Source organism: Salarias fasciatus, assembly GCF_902148845.1.
Source record: "Salarias fasciatus chromosome 23 unlocalized genomic scaffold, fSalaFa1.1 super_scaffold_20, whole genome shotgun sequence".
NCBI lineage: Eukaryota > Metazoa > Chordata > Actinopteri > Blenniiformes > Blenniidae > Salarias > Salarias fasciatus.
This window is the reverse complement of record NW_021941230.1, coordinates 5044987-5067842: the sequence shown is the minus strand read 5'-3', so window position 1 is coordinate 5067842 and position 22856 is coordinate 5044987. Positions and strand designations below refer to the sequence as shown.

The window sequence follows — 22856 nt, the reverse complement described above, 5'->3', positions numbered from 1 at the left end:
TCTTTCCATGAGGGTGTCCTACTCATCTTGAAGGGTTTTATTCCTTTCTAGAAGGGTTCCCCAATCATCTGGATGTTTTTTTTTTTACTTTTCCAGAAGGATTTTTCATTTCCCAAAATGGGTTTTGATGTTTTCTAGAAGAATTTTGTTCGTTTCTAGAAGGGTTTCCCACTGGACTCGTAGGGTTTTGCAATTATCTAGTAGAGTCTATCCCCGTCTTGAAGGGTTTCCCACTCGTCTTTAAGGGTTTTGTTTGTTTCCAGAAGGGTTTCACACTTGCCCACAACGGTTTTCACTTACGTTCTTGTAGATGTTGCACTTCTCTAGTAGGTTTTTGTCTCGAGAAGCCAAAGTCGAGTCCAGATTGGTCCCTGATAGACACTGTTGGCCTTAAAACAACAGCTTTTAAAGCCTCAACCACACTGTCTCTAATTCTAAATATCTAGTAGGTCTTTATATTTTGTGTCCAACTGCATTTTCCTCCGGCTGCTGCTCCCCGTCCGATCCTGACAGGGTCCAGAAAACCCATCTCAGATGTGAGTTTCAACGCGTCACCCTTTGGACCGAACCCCAGACGACTGTTCTGGTCCTGAGAACAAATAACAAAAAAAAATCTACTGAAATTAGGGCCGAGAGCAGGTGGTGGCTGGTTGGCTACCACCCACACCACACACACACACACACACACACACACACACACACACACACACACACACACACACACACACACACACACACACACACACACACACACACACACACACACACACACACACACACACACACACAGAGGAAGCTGGGTCCTGGTGGGAGGTCCGAGGGTCTACCCCCCCGCCCCCCACCACCACCACCTCCCAGCATTCCTCAGACAAGTGTCTCGCACCTGCCGGGCCTCAGTCAAGCCCTTTACTGGCCCAACAGATTAGGACGGGGGCGGACACACTCCAAATCCATTTACTTTACGGCCCGTGAATTTCTCAGTGTGTGTGTGAGTGTGTGTGTGTGTAAAAATGTGTGCGTATCACTGTGTGAGAATCCATTTTTCCACAACAGAGTCGTCCTGATTCGAGCAAACGGGCTGAAAGATCTCGTCCTATTGAGCAAATATTCTGGATTTTCAGTATAAGAGATTCACACACACACTTTGACACACACACACACACACACACACACACACACACACACACACACCTCCAGCAGCCCGTGTCTGACAGGTGCACATGTCAGTGGTTAGTTCGACCTGGATCGGAGCATTTGGTCTCACTCTGCAGCAGCCCGGCCCCTCGGGTGTGTGTGTGTGTGTGTGTGTGTGTGTGTGTGTGTGTGTGTGTGTGTGCCCAGACACTACCCATATTGTTTTCTTCAGGCTGATTTACAGAGCTGTCTGGCGCTTGGAGCGCGACCGACTCGGACTAATGGAGTTTTCAGCTTTTTGGATAAAAGAATGAAAAAAGAAATAAAATAAATAAAATAAATAAATAAATCCGCTGAAAGCTGCAGACTTTGTCCGTTTGGATTCACACACAAAGCAATTCCTCTGATGGAGCTCTGCCACGTTTCACAGAATCAAAAACAGGTTTATTGACAAGTGTAGTACAAAAAACTCAGTTCAAAATATGTGGATTTTGGTGACTTTATTTCATGAATTGACATTTTTGGAGGACAAAAAGTGGATTCATGGCTCCAAAAATGAGATGTTTGGAAGAAAATAAGTGTCAACATAAAGGTTTTGATGAAGAAATGGAAGAACATGTTCAATAACTGTTGATTAAACACAAGAAAAACAACATATGGTGCAAATATAGTAAAACAAAAATAGCAGATTAAAGTCAGGAGTGTAAAATATAGACGTATAAAGGGAAAGAAATAACATGATAGCAATGACGCCATGAATATGACCGAGGATTTACAGAATTAACATAAAAATCTAAGTGCTTTTTTTTTTATAATTTTTCACATTTCAACAACAAGCCATTCAGAAGAAAACTGAAACATTTCTATACATATATTTATAGCTTTAGTAATTATTATATAATATACACAGCAAAGGCATTCCTGAGGTACAAAGAAAAAAAATTTAAAAAATAAAACATTAAAAGTAAAAATATAAAAAAAAGTATATGTGAAATTACCCAAAAAAATTAGAAGTAAAAAGGTTAAAAAATAAATAAAAAAAATTGAAATAAAAAAAAATACATATTAAGATGGAAATAACAATGTAAAAAAGCAATATATTAAGAAGGGAAAAACATTGAGGGGGGGTTGGGGGCGGCGGCCGTGTTATACGTTACATAATTAAAATAAATGACAGAGGTACTAAAGTATTTACAGGGATGTTTATGAGGCTGATGGTGGTCCGCAGTGCTGAGGCGGGTTCTCTGTGTGTGCGCGTGTGCGTGTGCGTGTGTGTGTGTGTGTGTGTGTGTGTGTGTGTGTGTGTGTGTTGGGGGGGGTTGCTTGATTCACCAGACCTTGACTTACTCCCACTCCATTTTTTTTTTTCGGAACATGGAAAGAAGAAACAAAAAAAGAACGCCTCGTTTTGATTCTCTGTCGTTGTTGTTGTTGTTTTGTTGTTGTTGTTTTGTGTTCATGTCTTCGGCTTATTGTCTGGTTCTGTGTTTACATGTCCTTATTAAAAAAATAAATAAAAATAAAAAAAATGTCAAAAAAAATTAAATTGTAAAAACTAAATGTAAAAACACTGTTCGAAAAAAATGTAAAAAAAAAATGTAAAAAAAAAATAAAACTTGTACAAAAAAAATGTTTGTAACTCCTGCTCTCTGGAAATGATGCACTGCTGATATTTATATTCTGCATTAGTTTGTAAAAAAAATAGTTTGTAAAAATGAAATGCAATTTTTTTTTTTTTAAATTGTAAAAAAATGAAAAATAAATGCAAAAAAACTACAAAAAAATGTAAATAAAATGTGTTTGTACAAAAAATAAATAAATAAATTGTACGGCTCTGCCAACAGATCCACTCCTGCTCTCTGGAAATGAATCACGGCTGATATTTACATTCTGCTTTCCGGTGAAAACGTCACGATTCACAACATTTAAACGTTTTCTCTCTTTTAATTATTCAAACACGCACAAAAAAAACCAAACCTGGCGTTTGGACAGAGCGCCGGCTCGTTTGTCTAGGGGGGTTGATTGTCGGGGGGGGGATCCAGAGCAAAGCGCCTGTAGTGGATTCTGTCTTCTAATGAACGGCGGAGAAAGCGATCGCCGTTAATCCACTGGAGGGGTTCGTGCGGGGCTGTAAGCCTATTAGCGCCGCTGGCCGTGGAGAATCCGGCGGCGGCGCTTTTTTAACAATCATCACGTCACGATAGTCGAGGACAAAAACGGCGAAAACGTTCAAGAAGCAGTGACGGATTTTCACCTGTTATCTAATTTTATCCCGCTTTCATTAATAATATTCCGTATTTTGAAGCAAATATGTGGAGGTTTCAGGGTTTCATTTGAATTATGGGGAAATTCAACACTAGAGTTTGGAATTAACTGAAAAAAAATGACATTTTGTTTACATAAAATGAGACAGAAAGGTGAAAAAACTAAGAAAACTTGTGCAAAAGCTGAAATTCTGAATAATAACCTGTATGTATAACACAATATTTGTCTATATAGAAGCAGTTTGTGTATTTTCTTTCATTTACTGTTAATATTTTGCATTTCAGACACACTTTTTACAGTGTTCTTTATATATTCCTTTAATTCTAGTATTATATTATTTTTATAATATTTATTTGAATTTATTTTTATATATGTAAAACTTACTTTTACACACTGTAAAAAACACATTTTTTTGTCATTTACTGTTGATATCTTATATTTTAGCTCCCATTTTTTACAGTGTAGCGCAAGAAACTGAAGGGAAAAAAAAATAAAGAAATAAAGAAAAACCTGAACTGATTTCTTCATCCGAGGCGCTAAAAAAGCTGCGATTCGGCTTCTTCCGCTACATTTATCACGAAGACGAAGACGAAGAAGAAGAAGAAGAAGAAGTAGAGAGGGATCGAGGTCTCTTCCTATAATTACACAGATAGCAAGGCCTTGCTTCGTATTGTATAAAAGACCGGCTTCTATCGGGGCTTGTAAATTAATTTGGGGGTTTTCCTGTCAGTCCTCCTCTCTCGTCTTATCTTACAGGGGTGTAATATGTGAGGGTGGGGTGGGTGGGGGGGATACTCCTTGCGGGGGAGGGGCGGGGATTAAAGATAGATAGGACGGGGAAAAAAAATAATAAAAGAGAAACAAGAGTCTCTTTGCTGGATGTCAGGAGTGAAAAAAGGAGCCTGACTCAGTGATAATATGCTTCACACACACACATATACACACACACGGCCTTGGCCCGCCATTTGTCGCCGTGTCACTGGATAAATCTCCCCCCCGCCCCCCCCCCCCCCCTTCTTTTTTTTCCCAAGGATGCGTGTTCGAATCCGCCCCCCCATTACCAGCGGGCCGTCCCTCCTCCACACACACATACACACACATATATATACACACACACCTCTGACCCCGTCGGCTTGTTTGTAATTAACCCCTCACCCACCTCTATTCCCCAGCGACAATAAAAAAAAAAAAAAAAAAATCTATTAAAACGGATGGAGGACGAGCAAGGCGGCGTGCGGACGGGAAAAAAATCAAGGCGAGGGCTTTAAACTAGAAATGAATCCCAAAACATTCTAAATAATTGTTTTTACACCCAGAAATTTACCTGATTTGGAACAATTTATCTGAGAAAAAGGGAAAATATTTAGATTTTTGTGTTTCAAATAGTGCTGTCAACCAGCTAAAAAAAAAATTAACTAATTAATCACAACTCTGACCGCAGTTAATTGTAATTAATCGAACAATTTGTGAATTTGTAATGAACAACGTCCCATAATGCACCTGTACTCCACAGGGATGGAAAATAATGTCCCATAATGCACCTGTACTGCAAAAAACAATGTCTCCATAATGCACCTGTACTGCACAAGAATGGAAAAACCATGTCCCATAATGCAACTGCACTGCACAAGAAACGAAATATAATGTCCCATAATGCACCTGCACAAGAATGGAAAAATAATGTCCCATAATGCACCTGCACTGCACAAGAATGAAAAGATAATGTCCCATAATGCACCTGTCTTACACAGGAATGGAAAAACAATGACCCACAATGCATTTGTGCTACACAGGAATGGAAAAATAATGTCCCATAATGCAACTGTGCTTCACAGGAATGGAAAAATGATGCCCCATAATGCACCTGTGCTTCACAGGAATGGACAAATGATGTCCCATAATGCACCTGTACTGCACAGGAATGGAAAAACCATGTCCCATAATGCACCTGTACTGCACAGGATTGGAAAAATATAATGTCCCATAATGCACCTGAAGAAAAAACAATGTCCCATAATGCATCTGTAATGAAAAAGCAATGTCCCATAAAGCACCTGTACAACAAACAATGTCCCATAATGTACCTGTGCTTCACAGGAATGGAAAAATGATGCCCCATAATGCACCTGTGCTTCACAGGAATGGACAAATGATGTCCCATAATGCACCTGTACTGCACAGGAATGGAAAAACCATGTCCCATAATGCACCTGTACTGCACAGGATTGGAAAAATATAATGTCCCATAATGCACCTGAAGAAAAAACAATGTCCCATAATGCATCTGTAATGAAAAAGCAATGTCCCATAAAGCAACTGTACAAAAAACAATGTCCCATAATGCACCTGTGATGCAAAAACAATGTCCCATTGATGGTAAAATGACTTTTCTCCATTATTTATTTTCTTTGAGCCCATTTTCAATCTCTAACCTTAATCCTGCGATTAATCACAACTTTGAAAAATTAATCACTGACGGCCCTCCAGGAATTAATCATGATTAATGCGATTAAAACCAACAGCACTGGTTTTAATGCAACGAGGAAGTGAGATGGTGAGCAAAAGAAATGCAAATTACACTGTAGGATGTGACTATTTTAGGTTAAGATGAGGAAAAGCAGTGATTTCCAGTCTGTGCCACATGAAATGAAGAATATCTTCCTCCAAAAATGTAAAAGAAACCACAAATAAATAACAATAAAACAGACATCCAATCTACAAGAAGCGTAAATCCTGCCTAAATCTTTCCTAAAACACTTTAATTAAGCATTTAAAGTAATTTTTCTTCATAAAAAACATGTAAATCAATTACTTTAACACATTTCTAACATGTTTCAACAAAATATTCATACAGAAATCAAAAAAATGAAGCTTAATCAAGTCCAGCAAGTAAAATAAAATGATGATTTTGTGGATTTGTAAGCGTCTGCTGCCACCGGGTGGGTGAAGCGAGAACTACAACAAAAAAAATCTATATTATGATATTTAATAAATACATGTTTAATGCAGGAAAAAAACTATTTTTTTTTAAATATTTAAAGAATTATGATTTTTTTTCTACAAATTCACTTGTTCAGGTGACAAAAATAAAATCTGCAAACGCAAATTTGTGTTCTTCTGTTGAAAATCAAAGATACAGAACATGAACAGAAACTTTTTATGAGCTTGTCGGAGCTTAAATACAGTTGGAGTTTAGCAATTTAAATGTTTGTGTTTGAGACACAAAGGGACTATTTCCAGGTTAAAATATTTATGGGAAAATAAGTTCATAAAACAATTATATATATGCAAACATACAGAAATATAAAATAAAATAATATACAAATATAAATCAGTTAAGGCTAAAACTCTATATGGATGATGGTTTGTTTTATATTATGGAAGCACACTGAGGTTTTCTTGTAAGCTTGCATATTTAATTGCCAGTTGTAAGTGGAGAGGAAAAAAGCAAAAATTAGAAATCTGAGCAAATTTTTTAAACTGATTTTGAGTGAAAATGTCTCATTTTACTGGATTTAAGATAAATTCACTTAAATATTATGTTTCATCAAGATAAAGACACTTGATTTAAGACAAGTTCTCTGAAATCGAGAAAATTTTAACTTCTTCTATAGGTGGATTTTTTCACTAAATTAAGATATTTTTACTTTGAAATAAGGAAAAAAAAATTTCGAGTAGAACAAGTGAAAATGTGTACTATTTAAACATAAATTGAACACAAATATAATTAAATATTTGTACAATATAACAGAAACACAAAAAGATATTAATTAAATATAATTTAAATATACATTTAAGTCAGGTCTAATTAAATACTTGATATAAACTAACATAAATAAATCAAAAAGAATTTAAATATAAATTTAACACAGATAGAATTAAATAAATAACAGACATAGACTAAAAGAAATATAAAAAAAATTTAAATATAAATTTAACACAGATAGAATTAAATAACAGATATACACACATATAAATCAAAAATAATTTAAATATAAATTTTAAACAGATATGTACAATTTCATAGAAAAATGTATATATATATATATATATATATATATATATATATATATATATATATATATATATATATATATATATATATAGTTTCACAGAGCTGAATGGATGCTGGATGTAAAATTAAGATTGGGATTCAGGAGAGTGTGTTCAGTCCAGTTGGAGCAGTTTTCTGAGTGTATGGTCAATATGGCTCAGATATTATGGAAATGGTTGGAAAAGGTTCCTAAAAACTAAAAAAAAAAATAGTGACAACCAGCCCAAATTTACTTAGGGTCCTATCAAAATCTCCAAAAACATGCATACACTGTGTGTGTATTTGTCCAGAAGCCCATCCAGCCATACCAGGCAGACACAGATTAATCTCCCAGCATGCAACAGAGGATGAATCACTTGTACATTAATTAGCAGGGGCGAGGTTCACAGTTTCATCTTAATTACAGCAGCAATGCACACATCTCCACTTTACTTAATCACATCTGTCACCGGTTTTCACTTCGCGGGCAATTATAAGACACTAATTCACTCATAAATGCGATTTCATTAAGAATACTGACACAGTTTTCTTTTAAATCTGCATGTTTTACCTGTGTAATCATGGATTTACTCTCTAAAATGCACTTGTTTTTGCAGTTATTCTACATTTTGTGTCAAATATTAACTTACCTGCAGTTGTTTTTGAAACAAACAAAGAAAAATATCTCACTTTTAATAAAGAAAAATTCATTAAATGTGTGTTTGCTTGATTATATTAACTCACGTGGACGTTTCAATACAAACATCCGTGTCCTTGAACGCATCACAAGTACAACTTAACACGAGGAAACTAAGAAAAACTGGATTGACTCACATTTTGAAGCTTGAATTCTTCTCGTTTTCGTCTTTCCTTCCAAGATTCCGAGTTTAATCCGTCTGTTGTCTTTGAAAAAGTTCGTTTTGTGGGCAAAGATAAAGTTGTGCCTCGACTCTCTTCAGCAGTAAAATAAGCCGAGGTGGAGACAACATTAGAAGGCCTAAACTATTTTAATTGAATTAATTTAGTAGTAAAATATGTTGAATTACAACTAGACGTCGAGTTTTTCAGGTGTCTTTCTTCTTTCCTCCCGGATTTAGTTAATGAACAAACTGACTTCAGGTGTGCTTCATACAGCATGCAGTACCAACACCCGCCACTACCTGTTTAACCGGTTTAGTTGGGTGGCGCTGTTTCATCGTTTTAATTATTTCAGTGTTAAAGCGAAACACTGTTCCAAGCACAGAGATAAAGTTGTTGGGTTTTTTTTCTTTTTTTTTTAAATGACTTTTGAAATGAATGTTCATTGTTGTTTTAACTTCATATTCAACTGATTTTCTTTTGTATTTTTTTTTTTTTATTCATTTGTGTCAAATGTTTAATTTCTCTCGAGTTTTTGGAGTTTTTCGTGCAGGTTAACAGGGGTGGAGATAGACTGTTGTTGGATGAAGGGCAGCGGCGGTGGGGGGGGGGTGCGGGCGGGGGGTGGGGGGGAGACAAGGGGGGGGCATGAAAAAGATAAAACAAAAAAGTTTAGGTAGGTAAATAGAGCAGACTACCATCTACTACTATCATACTACTATCTACCAGGGAGATAGATAGATATATAGATATACTGTAGGTAGATAGATAGTTATAGATAGATAGATAGATAAAAAGATATATAGATAGATAGCTATAGACAGAAAGATATATGGAGGTAGACGGCTGCAGATAGATAGATATATAGATAGATATATAGATAGATAGATAGATAGATAGATAGATAGATAGATAGATAGATAGATAGATAGATAGACAGATAGATAGATAGATAGATAGATAGATAGATAGAGAGAGAGATAGATAGATAGATAGCTGATCAATAGATAGACATATAGGTAGATGGATGATTGATGAATAGATAGAGATGTATAGAGATAGATATATATCCATCATTTCTAAATTTGCCAGTGGTGACAATATAATAGACACAAATGGTTTTGATTTAGTCTACATATTCATATATATTTGAATTTAAATATGACAGAAATGTAATTGCATTATTTCAATACTTTAACATTATTTAACGACTTGTTTCCTTTCCTCAGACGGCAATGCTTAGCAGCATGCTGGGATGTATTTAATAATAGATGGAGAAAGAGTCCAGGGTCCACAATGAAGGACCGATGACGCCAACAAGTCCTAAAGTAGAAAGAATCCATTCAAAATGTGAAAAAAAACCCAAAGAACATATGTTGAATGATGATATATAAGGACCCAGATGTGTTTTCTTTTCTTCAGGACGTTTGAAGATGCTGCTGAGGGATGCAGTGAAGCATGCTGGGAATTATTTCTCTCCAGAGCAAGGTCGGATCTCCTGACTTCTATTGTCGCTTTCGTCTCCATGGCAACACTGTCCTTCTCCTCCATGTCTTATCATTAATAGTTTTCTGCATTTTCAGTCAAAAGAGGAAACGGCAGCTTTTCTAGAGGTATGAAGAGAGGGAAAAAAAAACCCCCAGAGTTTCAGTCATGAATGCTTCTATTGTCAGGAACCGTCGGACATGTGTTTCATCGACTCTTCTTAGACTCTTTCATTGTCGGGTTCCAAATGGAAAACATGTGCGCTTCACTCCTCGGGTAAAACTTCCCACAGACGGGCGCTCGGACACGCCGTCTCTCGTGCGTCCATTTGTCTTCGTGGACGTCTTCCTGGACTGTGGGAACCTCAGAGGTCAAGTATGAGGACCGGATAGTGAGAGGAAGAACCGAGGTTTTAGAAGCACCTGAACACAACATTTAAAAAAATTATACGTCATCTATAGATTGTATATAAAAGATGGGCGGAGCTAACGTCACGTCATCCATAGACTATATAAAAGATGGCCGGAGGTAACGTGACATTACGAGACTGTATATAAAAGATGGGCGGAGCTAGCGAGATATCATCCATGACTGTATATAAAAGATGGGCGGAGCTAATGTGATGTCACCCATAAAAGATGGGCGGAGCTAACGTGACATCATCCATGACTGTATATAAGAGATGGGCGGCGCTAAAGTGACATCATCACTAGACTTTTCTTCCTCCTACTCCCCTTTTTCAGGCATTCTGTGTTTATGTTATTATATTGGAATTTTTGTTTTGTTTTGCAGTGTTAATCGCCTGAAATGAATGAAAAAAATAAATAAAAGACTGTATATAAAAGATGGGCGGAGCTAACGTGACATCATCCATAGACTGCATATAAAAGATGGGCGGAGCTAACGTGACGTTCTGAAATCCCGTCTTGAGGATGTGAGCAGGACGTCTCCATACTGAACACTGTAAACCAGATGTAAATGTGATTGGTGGAGCCTGTCATGTGACCGAATCACGTGGACAGAGGAGTCGCTGTGATTGGCCCATTTATGCTAAACTTTAACTCCTTACAATCAAACCAACAAAGGATTTATATGAAAATCAGAGTCTGGTTGTAGAAACTAGTGATAGAGACCATAACATGGAGCTGCATGTGTTTATTTACTCTCTGAAAATCATAATTTTTGAATAGGTTCCAATGAGAGACCAACATCATCGCCCCCTGCTGGAATTTCCAGCAGGGGGCGATTTGGTATTACAGCTTTTCTTCACCATTATCTTCACTGTTTACCAGCAGAGGTTGGAGCGTGGGTCAAATATCACTGAAAAAAAATTTGGGATCAGTTTTTGTGCTTTAAAATAAGTTGATTTTATGATATGCAGATGATGACATGTTTAATTTTGGAAAAACAGGCAGCGATCAAGTAATCTTTCAACTTGTTTTTTACAATTATTTTCTATTATTTGCGAGTATTGATGTTTAAACACCAACATTTCTGTCTCCTTCACTGCTTCCTGGTCTTTGCTGTCTGCTGCTTGGCCTGTGGGCTGTCGCTCTGGCGCCCTCTGCTGGTGGTGGCGGCCTGCCGCTGACGCGTCAGCTCCTGGATGTCTCCCATCAGATGGACCTCTCGGTTCAGGTTCTCCAGTATCTGACCTCCCGCCGACCTCACCGCTTCACGGACGAACTCCGCCGCGCCCTGAGGACATGTTGAGACGTCAAGCCGATTCCAGACGTCAGTGAGTGTCCCCTCACCTGATCGCTTGGGACGTCAACGTCCTTCAGAGAGACTCGGGGTCCGTCCCGGAGACGTCTCAGCTCTTCCTGCTTCTGCTCCAGCTCCGAGCCGAGTCCGTCTTCGTGCCGTTGAGCCTCCCACTCGTGCAGATCGGTGCCCTAAAGGGACAGAAAACCGTGAATCAGTCAGAACAGCTGATCGAATGAGACAATGTGGACCCAATCTACACGGCGAAAACATCTAAATCTGAACAAGTTTTTGAAAGTTGTTTTGAGGGAAGGGTTGGTTAGTTAGTTTTCTGAAATCAAGACAGTTTTCATTTCATTCACAGTGTTCGTTCTTTTCTTAAATTAAGATACTTTTACTTTGAAATGAATGAAAAAATATATAATTTTCACTTGTTCTGTTGGTAGATTTTATTCTTAAATTAAGATACTTTTACTTTGAAATTAGTAAAAAAAAATAATTCAAATTTTAACTTGTCCTATTGATCATTTTTTTTCTTAAATAAAGATACTTTTACTTTGAAATGAGTTTTTTTTTTTAAATACAATCATCACTTGCTCTACTGGTGGATTTCTGTCCGAAATTAAAGGTGCATTAAGGAGTTTTACAACCTTAAAAATACTTATTTTCCACCATAAATATGTTACACATTTTTAATGATGTGTACAATGTGCCCTGACATATTCATTACAAGTACCTCTAACAGCGCTAAATTGTCACTTGAAAGTTGCAGTGCCGGTCCGGCACCAGCATGTTTTTGGGGAGAATTTGAAAGGAATGACGTAATGCGCGCTCCGGCTGGATAAGTTTCGCTTTGTCCGCCATTACTCCGCCAGATGCTTAGTGAGCAACAACTGAGCAGGATCTTCCAGAAAGTAAGAAAAGACTGGCTTCTAGCACTGCCACAACTCCAGCACAGACTCCACCAGGTAAAAGAAACTTAAATCTTACTCCAGCACTACTAAACGAGCGAAGACGGAGTTCCCTTCTTCCGTGCACGCGAGCCACAGGGACGAGTTTTTCACTAAGCTGCATTACGCCCAAGGCCTGCAGGGGGCGCTGTTTCGCATAAAACGTGCAAACTCCTCCATGCACCTTTAAGAACTTTTAACTTAACTTTTACTTGGAAATAAGTAGAAAAAAAATTTTTTTTTAACTTGTTTCAAAGTAAAAGTGTCCTGATTTTAAGAAAAAAAAATCTGCCAATAGAACAAGTGAAAACTGTCTTGATTTCAGAGAATCAGGTTTCTCCTCTTCGGCGCCAAGTTCTGCAGGTTTCTGGTTCTGCAGTTTCTCCCGTCTGTTCTACTTGCTCATGCTATCTTGGGTTTTCTCTCTCTAAAAGTGACTACATTGTAATTGGCGCTGCATAAAAAAAGCTGAATTGAATTGAAAATCATCAACGTGCCATTCCCTTTACCTCCTCTAGAGGGCAGGGCGCAGGAGGTAGCTCCACCCCAACCTCCAGACTCTTGATGGTCACGGACGGAGCCCCGCCCACCGCCACCGCCGCCAGCAGCCTCCGCCGGGACACCAGGGTGTGGGCCAGGTACCGGACCAGCTGGGACTGCTGGACGGGGGTCAGGCCGGGCAGGACATCCCTGAACAGGGACACGAGTCTGTCTGCATCCAGGTCTGATGGAGACCAGCAGAAAAGATTGAATTTAAATGAGAAAAATGAACGAGATGAGATGTTTGTTGAGAAAATGTAAATTTATTTATATATGAAGTCAAAGGAGCGCCATAATAAAAAATAAATCTGTTTTAAAAAAAGGGAATAAATGTAGCAACATAAAGAGAAAAATATAATGATTAAATAAATAACTAAATAAATAAATAAATACTGTCTTTACTTTTCCATTTGTTTTTCTATCTTGCCATTTCTTGTTGCTTTTCTATTTCCATTTTGATTTTGCTTTTGGTGTTGATGGACTGAGCTGTCAATCAAAGATAAAGTAAAGGCAGTGTTTGTTTGTTTGTTTATTTATTTATTTATTTATTTATTTATTTATTTATTTATCTTTATATTTTCACATTTATTCCCTTATTTTTTAAACATTTATATATTTATTTATCTATTTATCTTTATATTTACAAATGTATTCCCTTATTTTTAACTGATTTATTTATTTATTTATGTATTTATTTATTTATTTATTTGTTTATTTATTTATTTATTTATTTATTTACACATTTATTCCCTTCTGTTTTTTAACAGATTTATTTTTTGTGTGTATATTTATACATTTATTCTCTTATTTTTTTAACCCATTTATGTGTTATTATGGCACTCCTGTGACTCCATACGTATATTCAAAATAAACTGGAGAAAAGAAGTCAAATTACTCCATCTGAAAGAGACACTAAAACAAATTCATGGCTATTTAATGATCTGATTGCTCAAAGATAATAATGCCTGGTTGGTTTCCTGTAACTTCAGTTCTCATCTGGAGTTATGAGCTGAAGATATGAAGTTTGATTTCCTCTTTAAGAACTACTAGAGGTTGTAAGAGTGATCATGTCTCAATTTTTTATTTATTATTTTTTTTTTTTAACACAAGCAACATTTAAACTTAGTAGTACAGTTTAAACTACAGGCTTAAACATAACACATCGAACAACAAACAACAAGACAATCAAAATGAGTTCATCTAATGATCTAATTATCTGAAACAATATAAAGTAACTCACTGATTAACTAAAACTACAGTTCACTGTTGATGAAACATGGATGATGAATTTTGAAAACTTGAAAATGTAAAATAATCAATACCTTCAATGTCAATTGACAAACTGTAAAATTATTAGTAATTTTTAATTAGATTATAATATTTTTATTTATTTATGTATGTATTTATTTATTTATTTATTTATTTATTTATTTATTTATTTATTTATTTATTCATTCATTCATTCATTCATTTATTCAATTATTTATTTTACTGTTGATATTGTCATACATTTATTTTTTCAATATTTGAAATTTATATTTATTCATTCATTTATTTTACTGTTGATATTGTGATACATTTATTTTTGAAATGATCTTTGGATTTTTTGTAATTTTTTTTTAGTTTTTTTATACCATGTATATAACCAAAACTATCAATTCATTCAATCATTTCGAAACAATTAAAAAAAATAGGATATGGACTTCATAAAAATTATGTTTATGGTGCAAATTACGATGATTTAAATATTTAAACAGCAGTATTTCACTTTTTGAGAGAAGAATTTGTCAATAAGCTCCATTTTATGAGCAATAACTTGACATGTGTAAAGTTTTTTCGTGCTTCCTACTGACCGTGCAGCTGGGGGAAGATGCTCTTGGCTGCGCGTGCAGCCCGGATCACGCTGTCTCGAGAGAATCCTCTGCTTGCAGCGAACGCAACCACGTCGTGCACGAACTCCTGCTGCAAACCGCAGCGACGGTCATCAAACTCAGTCCAGGAGAAGAGACACGCGAGCCTCCGCGCGCCTTCCTCTCTCTGTAAACACACACGTGACTTTTTTCTTCCTGTTTTCAATTTTTTTATCTCTATAAAGTTCATATTTAGTCACTCTGAGTCACTTAAATCTACCAGCCTACCTGTAGACCCGCTATTTCCGCTATTTCTCCCTCCGAGAGAGACTCCATGACGCTCCGTTCCTATGGAAACGGACGCGGACGTCTGCATGGTGACGTCATGACGCCGCGTTCAAACCCCGGAAGTCATTCCTGCGTGATTATTTTAATTTATTTACTTACTTATGAGCTAAAACTTACCATTAAAACGTAATTATGGCAATTATGATTTAAATTATTACACTAATTTAAAAATTGACTCGTTTAGATGTTTTTTTAATCCCAAACCAGAGGGTTTAGACACATTTAATCCATCTTAATCCCACTTTTCACCCCTGTTTTGTTTACTGCGAACCCAGACGTCTGCATGGTGAAGTCATGACGCCGCGTTCAAACCCCGGAAGTCGTTCCTGCGTGATTATTTTGATTTATTTACTTTATTTATTAGCTAAAACTTACCATAAAACGTAATTATGATTTAAATTAATACACTAATTTAAAAACTGACTCGTTTAGATGCTTTTTAAATCCCAAACCAGACGGTTTAGACACATTTAATCCATCTTAATCCCACTTTTCGCCCCCCTGTTCTGTTTACCCTCCTAAAGAATAAAGCAGAAGGTAAAATAAGGGGATTTGTAGCAGATTTTAATCCTGTAAAGCTTCACAAAGTTACAGCCTGCACAGTATATGTTTCTTTTAAAGAATAAGTGAAGCTTCTTTTTTATTTCCACTCATAATTTTGAGTTTGATGCAACTTTCTGGCTCATTTTGTATGATTTAAAGCTCATATCTACATGTTTTATGCAATAAAGTTTATTATATTTGTCCTATTTTACTTCCCGTTTATCTAACATTTACAGTAGTTGAGTTTCAAAATGTTACAGCATTTATTAATAAAACAAATTGTGTAATTTTGATTTATATGGGGCACATTTGCCTTATTTAAACCTCATATCGCTATATTTTTAAGCACAAAACTTTTGCATAAATGACTGATTTCTGTTCCTGATTAACAATAGTTCAGTTTTCAAATGTAAGAGAAAATTTTAAATCTCATAGGTGGACTGAATCAGTGAATTTTGATTAAAATTGATTCATTAGATGTGATTTAAACTTTGTATCTACATGTTTTATTCATGAAATTCTTCTATAATCCAATTGTTCCCATCATCTGATTGACAGAACTTTATTCTTCAAACCTCACATTATTTTTATTCACTGATTCAGCAATTTTCGATCCAATAGTCAACATTCAAATTGATTTAAATTAAAATTAAAAGAAACTTTCTTGCTCATTTTTTTTGTTACCTAAACTGTGAATTCAGTTAATTTAAAAGAATAACAACATATTTGGATTTAAAAAAAAAATTGCTGTAAATCTCTGTTTTCCCATATTTTTAAATAATCATATGCACTAATTTAAAAGTATAACATATTTTTACAATGAAAACAATGTATTCTGCTATTTTTTCAAAAGAAATCTTTTATAAAAGTAGATATATGAGATATAAATAGTTCAGATTATAAAAATATTATCATCTAATGAGTTTATACAGTCACAATTTACTGCTTTTACACTTTTAGAATATAAAATCAATAATTTTCGTGCTTAAATTACACGTTCTCTGGATTTCAAGACGTGCCGGATGTCTTTTATTTTGAAAGCACTCCTTCCTCCTTCTTCCTGCCTCGCAGCCGCGCGCACTTGCCACATGCCTGCACACGCGCTCAGACGGAGCCGAGAGCCTTGGAGGGCGCACCGCTCCTCGCGCTCTCCTCTCCACCTCTCATCATCCAATCATCACCTCCTCTCCATTTATTATTTATTTGTATATTTATTTATTTATTTATTGTCGCCTGGATTAAACTCAAATCTCCATTAATGTATCAAAAGAGGTAAGACCACTTTATTTCTTCTCTTTATTATTATTATTCTTCCACCTGTTGCCATTTTGTTGAAGTCTGCTCCAGATTTGATTGATTTAATAAAAAAATGAAATTAAAAAAGCGCTTTTATTTTGTTAAATCTTAATGGGATGAGAGGAGCAGGTGAAAAGTAGGCCACGCGCCTCATAATCTCTCCCCTTTCTTCTTCCTTTGTCCTGCTGACTGAGCCAATAGAGCGTCGGCTTAAGCTGGATGGAAACTGCGTGTGTGCGTGCGTGCGTGCGTACGCGTGCGTGCGTGCGTGCACGCTCCACACCAGTAAACAGTGATTTATACACAGAGGGATATGTTTTGCATTGATGCCTCTCCCACCTGTCAACAGGTGTCCCGACACACACACGCACGCACGCGCGCACGCACACACACTCCTGTCTGTCACTGAAGCCATGAAGCAGACACAACTAATGAACGACTTACATAACTCTGCATTATGCAACAATTTCATGTTTGCCTCTTTGTTTACGTCAATATTTTCTTTTTTTTTTTTTACACTGTAAAAAATCCAAATCTGTGCAAGTTTTTGAAACTTGTTTTGAGTGAAAAAGTCTCATTTTTACTTAATTTAAGATAAATTTGCTTAAAAAATTATATTTCATCAAGATAGAGAGACTTGATTTAAGGGAAGTTCCCTGAAATCAAGAAAATTTTCACTTGTTCTATTGGCTGTTTTTTTTTTTTTTTTTTTTTTTTTACGCATTTCAAAGTAAAAGTATCTCAATTGAAAAAACAACAAGTGAGAACTCTATATTTCTTTTACTTATTTCAAAGTAAAAGTATCTTAATTTGAGAAAAAAAGCAATCTGTAAATAGAAAAAGTGAAAATTGTAGATTTTTTGCACTTATTTCAAAGTAAAAGTATCTTAACTAAATTAAAAAATCTGCCAATAGAACAAGTGAGAATAGTCGATTTTTTTGAAATAACTGCAAAGTAAAAGTATCCAAAATTTAAGAAAAAAATTTGGCAATAGTACAAGTGAAAATTGTAGATTTTTTTTATACGTAAAAACAATTTGCTGTCATAACAAGGAAAATTTGTAGATTTTTTTATTCATTTCAAAGTAAAGGTATCTTAATATAAGAAAAAAAAAATCCCACCAATGGAAGAAGGTAAAACTATTCTTGATTTCAGAGAACTTCTCTTAAATTCAGTCTTTATATCTTAATGAAATATAATTTTTAATTGAATTTATCTTAAATCCAATAAAACTAGAGATTTTTTTACTCAAAACAACTTTTAAAAACTTGTTAAGTTTTGATTTTTTGCAGTGTAAGCCTTTCAGTTTGAATATTTTTCAAATATAAAAGCATTTAAAGTTAGTTGAGACCTTGAAAACTGATTTTTCTTTATGATATTAGCACTTAAAATGGAATAAAATTTTTTTTGAAAAATATAGATTATTTATATGTTTTGAGTTGGCAAAATTTTATTCTTTTCTTGAATACTGTAAGCATTTAGAAAAGTAGTTGAGTAATATGAAGCCGGAAAGTGAAATTCATTTAATTTTTTTAATCAATAAAAGCATAAAATAAATCAAAGTTTCCAATGAATTCAATATAAAATTTATTATAATGGTCAACAATTTGATGAGAGTCAAACTCTCTTTCATGGCTAATTTTTCCATTAATAGAAAAAATTGGCTTCGGTTCTACTTCTGGGATCCCTAGTTCCTGTGCTGGACTGTCCAACGGACTGGGCGTTACTTCTTATTGTCTCATGCTAGCTGTTGCCAAAGCTGTCTGTCCCTGGGAAAGGGATCCCTCCATACTGTGGTTCTCCCCAAGATTTCTTCTTTTCCCACTGGGTTTTTGGAGTCTTTTCTTGCCGGATGTGAGGGTCTAAGGCGGTGGTTGCTTCGTTTTGCCTCATTACTGTGAATTTGACATATTAACATGATGCTTATTCACTGTTTTTATTTTTACCAACCAATGTAACATCTTGAAGCCCTCTGAGGCAACTGTTGTTGTGATACTGGGCTATACAAAAATAAATTGATTGATTGATTGATTGATAAAAGCAGTCAGATAAATATTAAGTCCTTTAATTTGGTAAATTAAAAAAAAAAAGTTCAATTAAAAAAATTGAAAATTAAAACAAGTTAAATTAAAAAAAAAATTGGGGGGGGAAATAAAAAAAGGTAAATTAAATAGAAAAACATTTGGAAATTAAAACGCATTTTAACACATTAAAAGCATTTTGAAAAATTAAAAAAGTTCGCATAAATTTAAAAAATTGGAAAATTAAAACAAGCTACATTAAATTAAAATAATTTGGAAAATTAAAAAAAGTTAAACTAAATTTAACAAAAATGTGGAAATTTAAAACAAGTTAAATTTTAAAAATTTGGAAAATTAAATCAAGTTAAATTACTTTAAAAAATGTGGAAAATTAAAAAAGTTACGTTCAATTTTAACACATTTGGAAAATAAAAATAAGTTAAATAAAATTAAAACATTTTGAAAAATTAAAAATGTTCACTTAAATTAAAAGAAAAATTGGAAAATTTAAAAATTTAAATAAAATTAAAACAAATTTGGAAAATTAAAACAAGGTATATTTTAAAAATTTGGAAAATAAAAACAAGTTAAATAAAATTTAAAAAATTTGGAAAATTGAAACAATTTATAAAAATAAAAATGTTTATGGTATAAAAATTCAAATGGAATCAATATAAACACGTGCTGGAAATCTATAAATAGCAACAGCGCACAATAATCAATTATGCTTTATTGTTGTTTTTATGTTGTTAAAAAAAAATTATTTTCGACAACTGTACCTGCAATGATTGTTCTTCATAGCATCTTTAGTTCAGAGTTTCCGGACCCTGTTTACATGACAATGGCTCCGAAGGTGGAACTTTTTGAAAAAGCTCTGATTCTGCCTCTAAGGAAATGGTGGGAAAGTAAACTTTTTGAAAACAGTCTGTCGCCAGGGAAAATGACATTTTTTAAGTCGTCTCCATGGATACGGCGGAAAACCGCAACTTCTTGAAAGCGCTTCGCCTCCGTCTCCACGGAAACGGTGGAAAACACAACTCTTTTAAAGCGCTTCGATTTCCAATCCATAGAAACGATTCCATACGCAACTTTTTGCGTTTAATTGTTTAATCAACAAGTATTGAACAATTATCAAATATTTTCACCAAAACCATTATTTTCTTCCAAATGTCTCATTTTTCCAACCAGAAATCCACTTTTTATCCCCCGAAAGTCTCAGTTCATGAAATAAACAGGTTTTCTGCTTTATGAAGGGAAATTCCAGTACATGCTAACCGCTAAGCTAACAAAACTGCTGAGTCATGGCCTGTTTTTGCAGTGTACTGGAAACAAACTGTAAAAATTCAAAAATCTTGCCAAGTTCATTGGTCTTGTTTTCAGTGAAAAAAGTCTCATCTCACTTGATTTCAGATCAATTTAAAAGAAAAGTTCGGTTTAAACAGTTTTCACGTTGTTTATGGAATGAAGTAGAACAATATACTCATACCCAGAAGGCTTTGCTGATCCGAACAGTGCTTCAGGAGAAAGTTAGATCCAAAATCGAGCGGCGCAATTGGGCATGTGTATAGCCGCTCCTAAAACGGCTTTAATCGTCCAAAAACTCATTAGTTTCACCAATATTTCATCACGGTCCGCTCAGCCTCCACGTGTATCTAGACACCTACATCTAGATATCTATGTCTATATGTCTAGGCAGCAGTGTGACGAGAGCTACAGGAAGCCGCAGTGTTTTTTTCGCGTGTGTTTTTTCGATTGCCGATGCTAACGCATGTTTCGGATACCTGCTCTTTATGGAAAGCCAAAGGAGTCACAATTCGCCACTAATCCCAACGCGTCTGATCCTTAAGACGCCGTAAAAAATGTTATTTAATAAAACGGGCATAAAATACGCGCGTTTTATTTGCCGTGTGTTTGCTGAAGGCTATAGAACGCTCTAAAACAAATGCCCGTTTTTTAATAAAACGGGCGTAAAACACATGCGTTTTATTAAAAAACGCACATTTTTTTACGCCCATTTTACTGAAAAACGGGCGTTAAAAACGCCCGTTTTAAACAAGCAAAGAACCTTTATTTTGAAACTTATTTTCCTATTTTTTTCTTCCAAATGTCTCATTCTTTCAGCCATAAATCCACCTTTTATCCTCCAAAAGTCCTCCCCTAGTTTTAACTCACTTTCTTTACTTTATTGTTAATATCTTGTATTTGAGCCACATTTTGACAGTGTATGTTGTTTGTCTTCTATTTAATCAACAATTATTGAACATTTTGTTACATTTCTACACAAAAACCTTTATTTTGAAACTTATTTTCCTATTTTTTTTCTTCCAAATGTCTTGTTCTTGAAGCAACAAATCCACTTTTTATCCTCCAGAAGTGTCAGTTTATTAAATAAACTCATCTAAACTGATATGTTTTAACAATTATTGAACATGTTTTTTACATTTCTACACAAAAACTTTTATTTTGAAAATTATTTTCCTATCTTTTTCTTCCAAATGTCTCGTTCTTTAAGCAATAAATCCATTTTTTATCCTCCAAAAGTGTCAATACACGAAATGAACTCACCAAAATTCATATATATATATATATATATATATATATATATATATATATATATATATATATATATATATATATGTATGTATGTATGTATGTATACACACATATACATTCTTGAACATAATTAGTGTGTTTCACATCTATCAGAGTTATCTGTGCGCACACACACACACACACACACACACACACACACTGTCTCTTAAGGAGGCTTTTCTTTCTATCCTTAGCCTCCCCTCCCCCCCCCCCCCCCCCCCCCCCGCGATTACCTCCTGCCGTCTTACCGTCGGACCCGTGGCGTGGAGATCGCCGTCACACACATGCGCACACACACACGCGCACACACACAGAGTCAGGGTTAGTGAGTGGACAGGCCAGCCCCTCCATAGATTTCTATTTTCTACCTCTTCTTTTTAAAACCCTGTCTGGACCATGATTCCTGGATACGTGAGTAGAAAAATAAAACGTTTATTGTCTTAATAGATGTCAAAATGTCTATTTTAGAAAAACAACTATTCGGTAAAGTCATTTATTTCAGTTTCACTGTGTTTGATTCTGGATTACCGCTTTTAAAATGTAGCGTTTCAGGAAATCCTGTTATTTTGTTGAAACCGGTTTTGCAGATTTGGCTTCCGACATGTAAAAAAATATAAGAAATGTTCATTTAAATCATGAGAAAACCATTTAATTTTATTACAGTGAGTCTCCAGGCAGTAGCTTTTCTGTACACTGTAAAAAAATCCAAATCTGAGCAAATTTCTTTCAATTTGTTTTCGGTGAAAATGTCTCATTTTACTTGATTTAAGATAAATTCACTTAAAAATTATGTTTCAGAAACATAAAAATACTTATTTCAAGAGATGCTCTCTGACATCAAGACAGTTTTACCTTCTTCTATTGCTGCATTTTTTTATTCCTTCAATTAAGATACTTTTATTTTGAAATATTTTTACAAATCTTCCAAGTGGAAATTATCTTTTATCTTGCTGGAATATAATTTTTTAGTGGATTTATGTGAAATCAAGATGCTTGTTTTGTTGTAGCTTCTTGGTACACTGTAAAAAAATCCAAATCTGAATCTGAAAATTCAAAAATTTCTAAACTTTTTGGAGTCAAAATGTCTCACTTCTTCTGTTTTTCTTCAATTGAAATACTTTTACTTTGAAATAAGTTTAAAATCCACCAATAGAAAAAGCTAAAACTGTCCTGATTTCAGAGAACTTCTCTTAAATCAAGTCTTTCTATCTTGATGACATATAATTTTAAGCAAAT

The 22856-nt window shown here is 34.9% G+C and overlaps 1 protein-coding gene across 1 annotated transcript; it reads right to left on the bottom strand.

Annotated features, from left to right (window-relative positions):
• Positions 1-11278: 11278 nt before the first annotated feature.
• Positions 11279-15155, bottom strand: c23h8orf74 (chromosome 23 C8orf74 homolog). Its single transcript, XM_030085728.1, has 5 exons — positions 15108-15155; positions 14823-15006; positions 12939-13153; positions 11530-11670; positions 11279-11473 (listed from the first exon to the last, which is right to left on the bottom strand). The coding sequence occupies exons 1-5, from the start codon at positions 15153-15155 to the stop codon at positions 11279-11281; spliced, it is 783 nt and encodes a 260-aa protein (XP_029941588.1).
• Positions 15156-22856: the final 7701 nt, after the last annotated feature.

Coding starts and splice junctions, on each gene's coding strand:
- c23h8orf74 (XM_030085728.1), bottom strand. CDS start 15,155: ATGGAGTCTCTCTCGGAGGGAGAAATAGCGGAAATAGCGGGTCTACAG. Junction 15,007..15,107: donor CGGAAATAGCGGGTCTACAG/GTAGGCTGGTAG, acceptor GTGTGTTTACAG/AGAGAGGAAGGCGCGCGGAG. Junction 11,474..11,529: donor TTGACGTCCCAAGCGATCAG/GTGAGGGGACAC, acceptor ACATGTCCTCAG/GGCGCGGCGGAGTTCGTCCG.